The sequence below is a fragment of the Poecilia formosa genome, unplaced genomic scaffold (assembly GCF_000485575.1).
Source record: "Poecilia formosa unplaced genomic scaffold, Poecilia_formosa-5.1.2 Scaffold1071, whole genome shotgun sequence".
Classification (NCBI taxonomy): Eukaryota; Metazoa; Chordata; class Actinopteri; order Cyprinodontiformes; family Poeciliidae; genus Poecilia; species Poecilia formosa.
Window position 1 is genome coordinate 17,213 of NW_006801010.1, and position 5,857 is coordinate 23,069.

At 42.1% G+C, this 5,857-nt stretch overlaps 1 protein-coding gene across 1 annotated transcript in view; it reads right to left on the reverse strand.

Moving 5' to 3' along the window:
- Nucleotides 1-542: 542 nt before the first annotated feature.
- Nucleotides 543-5,857, reverse strand: part of LOC103132464 (A disintegrin and metalloproteinase with thrombospondin motifs 18-like) — a 13,558-nt gene continuing 8,243 nt past the window's right edge. Inside the window, exons 2-5 of the mRNA XM_007544274.2 lie at nt 4,940-5,010; nt 4,646-4,811; nt 2,263-2,461; nt 543-1,882 (exon numbers count right to left, since the gene is read on the reverse strand). Of these exons, the coding sequence (XP_007544336.2) occupies nt 1,767-1,882; nt 2,263-2,461; nt 4,646-4,811; nt 4,940-5,010 (552 nt within the window). The 3' untranslated portion in view covers nt 543-1,766. The remainder of the gene's footprint in view (nt 1,883-2,262; nt 2,462-4,645; nt 4,812-4,939; nt 5,011-5,857) is intronic.

Here is a 5,857-nt window from a genome sequence, read left to right on the forward strand (position 1 = left end):
TTTTAGTCTCTATGTCACAAACCACCTGAATGTTGTCTGATGAAAAACTTTTCAAAAATGCATCTGTAGCCACTCAGGCTCTGTAAAAAAAAAGTAAATGGACACAAAATGAATGAAAGTGTTATAGGTAAACATTTTGTACACTGTATGGTGGCCCAGAAGGGTCAACAAAAAGTTAAAGTTGTAACACAACAAAAGCCACAACATAATTTACACCTTAGCAGACGTTTCACGAAAACAGAATTTAGGCTAGCATGAAAGTTATGCTAAAATTTTTGTTTTAGCAAGTTTATAGCTTCTGTTTTAGCATAGCTCCTGTTTTTAGCTTATGTTAAGATTTTGTATGACTTCTATTTTAGCATATATCCTGGATTAGTGTAATTTCTGGTTTAGCAAAACTAAAATTTTATTAAATTTTGTTTCAGCGTAGCTATGTCTTGGCATAAAGTTCACATCAGCGTAACTCCTGTTTTAACTTTCACTGTGGCTTCTGTTATTGCATTGCAGTTTTCACATTTTAATTGTTTTTTTTTTTGTTCTTTTTTAACAACAAGGTTAACTTCCTCCAATGGCACCTCAACAGTATGACTCAGTTTTTGTCAGTGCCATGCTGAAATCCGTTCACCCAAACGGCTGGCAGGCTGTGTTATTGGCGGAAGAGACGCTCGTTATTCACCATGAGCCGTATGCTCTGATCTAAACCTTGTGTCCATTTGTTTTTGCCAGCGGTTAGCGGGGAGGCATGCCTCCGTCCAGGAGTAAAGAGAAGCATTCAGGTCGTCTCCTTTCGTGTTTTCCGGCTGTCGAATTGAACGTGCGTCATTTCTTATCTTAACCCGCATTTTGACCAGACTCCTGTTGGAGAACATACCTACATTGTTTTTTTTCTCCCTCTCTTAACAAGCACTTGCTATCTAGACTGCACCCACGCTCGTCAGGCAATCATCCTCTTCTCTCGCTCTTCACCCTCCTCTCTCCCCTCCCTGAGGCCTGCAGATAGCCTCACTCATTATGCACCTCATTTTGCCGGCAATCGATAGAACGCCGGGAAGGAAAAAGAAACGACGCATAGATGTCCAAGTTATTTGTTTTGTTTTCTTTTTCTTTTAACCACAGATATATGCGGGGAAGAAAACAGATGACCATTGCAGCACAGCTGAAGGAAATATTTACGTGTGCAGAGGAGACAGGTTTTCATCGGATTGACACAAGCGTGAAAAAAACAAAACCGTCCTGCTGTGATACATGTAGATGATGTGTGAAGAACTGATCATCTCCGATTACTAAAACCTGATGACTAGCACAGGCCTGCCGTACAGCTGGACACGCTGCATGGATGGACAAAATAGAAAATGATGTAACATAATAACTTAAAAAAAAAAAAAAAAGACATCACCATTTGTTGCCTTTAAATATACAACATATGAGAAAGCTCTGTTCCTTTGATGGGTTTCTAGTTTCAGAGATCTCAAAAGGTAGAAGATTTGTGACCATGTACATATATATATATACACATACATATGAAGTCATTGCTTTGGCAGAGGAGTGTCAGGAGCTGCTTTCCCCTCTATAACGGAGACCTTGACTTGAGTCGGTGCAACGTCTTTTGTGCTTCTTCACCACTTTGTGTCACTCAAGAACTCCAGGAGGAAAACACACAACTTTGGGGCAGAGTTTCTGTGTGTGTAGTGAGCGATGGCTCCCGGTTGGGACGGGGGTATCTCCTTCACAAGCAGCACGGCACAAAACTGGGAGCGCAGACGGATCTACGGCTTCTTGTTGGAGCAGGACTTGCAGCACTGCTGTCCGTAGAACCTGTGGTTACAGACGCCGTGCTGGGGAACCAAGTGGCACCAGTTGAAGTGATCGACACAGCGCTCATCTGTCGACAGAAGAGAATAGTTTGAGGAGAGCGCAGGGTTTCTACAAGGGATTGCTTCATTGATCCACTGTTTTCATTTACGATACTGATATCGGAAGTGAATATATTGATATTTGAGGTTTAGTATCGGCCAATATCATTCCAATACAGAGCAACAGTGCCGAATTGACTAAAAATGTTTTTGGACCACATCAATTATGCGTTCACATGTCCACAAACGAACTGGACTTTCTAGATCAACATCAATTAAATCGGACTGAGCAGGGCTGGTGTGACTGCACCCCAAGTCCACTTACATTTTGCTTTCACCTCTGAGATGTAGCCATACTTTAAAAACAAAACCTCTTCCGGGCGGCGTTAGTTCCCTTCAAGAGCCTTACCTTTCAGACTGGGTCCAGTGGCCGGAACCCGGTTACCGAGGCGCGGTGCCGGCCCTGGGGGAGCCGCGGGGCAAAAGTTTGTGTTGCACGCCCTGGAAGTGACAGGCCTCTGGTGGGCCGGGCAGCCGGCCTGGGGGCGACCTTGTTGGAGACACTGGACGGTTCGAGTCTGAACCCCTCCTCCACAGGACACGGAGCACTACAGCAAAAACAAACCAACATGCATCTCCAAGAGGCAATCACCAGGAGACGACTACAGAGATGCAAACACAAGCAGATGCAGGGGGGAGGCGGAGGGGTTGGAAGGTCTTTGCAGAGACCAAGAACAGATGAATACAAACATCCCAGGCAGCATGTTCTCGCCCTCTAGCAAAGCTGTCAGGAGACATCTCCTCTGGTCCAAACGTACAAGCATCCCCAGGCCTGAGATCAAGCAGGATGAGACTCTGCGCCCGCAAGACTTTTTGCATAATAGATGACGCAACAGTTAGGCCACACAAACCCTCTGCTCCAAAACACTCGGTAAGAGAGAGCAGCTTCAGGATTTTATCTGAGGCCCGTTCCCCTTGGCCTCTATTATCCTGCTGGCTACATGGCGGAGCAACACACCGCCTACATTGCGCAGTCCGTCTCTGAGATGAGAACACAGAGGACACGGATCACAGGCTCCAACGTGTTGAACTGCAGCGCCGCTTTAAAATGAAACTATTTATGCCGGAGCTTTCCAGAGAAGACCAGCCTGATCAGCTGAAATCAATCACAGGGGAGAAGTCGGGTGGAAAATACGTTTCATCAGTTTTACTTTCAGGAGTTTTACTTATTATTTTTTTATTAATACATTATCACTTTTACTGAGGGGGAAGACAGATTTTGTTCATTCTCATGTTTCATACGAGGGCTGCAACTGGAGATTGTTTTGGTCATTGGTTATTCTAGCGATCATTCTGATTAATCGGGTGTCAAAACTGGCAGATTTTTCATTTGGCCTTTTAAATATTTTTTTATACAATATTAGAAATACATTAAGAGGTGAAAATAAGCAAATAATCTTTTTTCTTTTTTTAGATAGACATTTTATTACCTAGAATGCAAAAACAGCATTTCTGATTGTAGCAAATGATGTATCTAGAGCTCTCAGTGACGTGCGGTCAGGTGAGGCAGAGCCTCAAAATAAAATATAATAATAAAATCATTTATAAAGATATTTTCACCCTGTAGTTTGTACTATAAAGTACCTATTTTTCATTGAATTTAACCAAATCTGATTTTTTTTTTTCTTCAAAATCGCTGAATTTTCGCATTTTCCCATTAAAATGCTTGGAAGCGAAGCTGGTGAGGCAGCAGTGAGCTGAGCCTCACCTGGGATTGCGCAACCTCTCGCTAACTGCACTGGCTGCCACTCTATGAGAGCATGCTCCTCCTGTCTGTACGTCGCCAATAAAATGGTTAAAAACATTTAATGTATGGACTGATTTTCCATAATTTAGCTTATGTATTTAATGTACTGTGTTTTTATTGTCACCAACTGTGTGTGTAACATGTTTCGTGTGCTGAGGAGCGATCAGAAACGGCAGAGAACAGATTCGAGGCGAGGCAGGCAGTTCTCTTGCCTCATTGCAGGGGGCGCTAATGAACCCAAACATTGTGACTGCACAACTGCAGAGTAGGAGACAGTAACAACAAGCTAGCTATACATTAGCTGAGCTGATACAGAGAGCGAGAAAGACGTGGTTTTGAGTTGTACTTTAACGGTTTCTCCCTGTGTTGTTAAGCACAGAAAGAAATTAATAATATCGACATGTCTAAGTTTGATTGAGATAACGGAATTATTCTGCGGTGGCGGCGTGGGTAAGCATCACATGTTAAAGAATAGTCTTTTTGCCCTCCAGCATTGTACCATGCACTAAATTTCCTTATGTTAACAATAACATGCAGGGGTCTAGATTTGTAAATCTGATTATAATTAAGTCGGTGCCTCGCCAGCTATGAACCTCACCGCAGATACACACACACACACACACACACACATATATATATATATATATATATATATATATATATATATATATACACATACATATATATATATATATACACATACATATATATATATATATACACATACATATATATATATATGCACATACACAAAATGTTTTTTGAGCAGTTTTATACAATTTCATAATTGTATAAAACTGTGTTGTTCTTTTAGCAAACAGCCTTTTCTTGAGCCTGTATACTCTAGATAACAATAATCTCAATAATTGATTAATCATAATTAATTCGATTAGTCGTTATTGCCCTAATTTGAATGTTTTACTGGGATTCCCTCATAATCCTGAAAGTCTTTCCTGTGCACAGTGTGAAGTGTGACCTGCCGCACCTGTTGCCAGGGAGACGGGAACCAGCCTGACACGGAGGCGCCGGACGATGTTCTGGCAGGAACCACCCGGGGGCGCTCTGGGCACGGCGCTCCACTGCAGACCTGCTGGAGATCCAGTGAAGGTTTGGCCATATTTCTGCACCGCCGCACGGGATACTCCACATACCTGGGCAGAAAGAGCCACACCGTCTACTCAGAACGTCTGAATCCAGACGACGCGGCGGGGCCTCCATTGTCTGCGGCGCTCTACTAAAGTGTGATGAAAGTGGCGGTGTGTAGCTGGAGCCAACATACCCTCCCTGTGAGTCTCTCTCCCCACAGCGAAGCTCTCTTCTCTGGACGCCTGAGCCACAGGATCTGGAGCACTGAGACAGAGCAGGTAGGAGGGAGAACCTTAGAACCAGCAGGGTTCCTGTCGCCGCTCTTACCACAAGCTACTTCATTCTGACAATTTGAAGTCATTTTATGTGATGAGCTGAACATTTGCACTTTTTATATCCAATTGGTAAATTTGAATTCCACCCAAGAACATGATGTCAGAATGACAATATTATCGTAGTAATATGTGGGACAATTTATCGTCCAGCAAAATGTGTCACCCTGACAGGCCCAGCTGTATTTCAACATTAGCATCTTTCTTGCAAGTTTCCACTAAGAGCAAATTTGTGGGATACAAAACTACTAGTTATCCTGGTGACAGATTCCCATATATGACATATACTAATAAGATGACTTTGAAAAGGAGCTGGTAGAATTTTTTTTTGCATTATCACAATAAAAGGGTGAATATGAAAGCATGTCATGCTTCTGAGATTTTTAGTTGAAAACTATCATATTCTCCAGACTATAAGTCGCCCCACGCTGCAAAACCACAAAATCTTACCAAGTATTTCTGGTCTAGTTTCCAGTGCAGATGTCATAGTGGACTTGAATTAAGACAAAACTCTCACTCAAAAGTAACTTTTCAGTACAATACAGGAGCTTGTTTTACGTCAATTATTCCTTTATATTGATGAAAAAGTACTAATCCTACTGGTAGATTAGTTAATCTATAACATGGGAAAAAATGATTGTCATGAGTGAAATAATCTGCTAGTGGAACTTTTTTTTTTCAATATCAAAGAATTAATGACTTAAAAAAATCTCCTTTGTCTTGCTGCAAGTTACTTGTATGTTAGTTTCGTCGTCTTCCAAGATATTTCCACTGAAAGG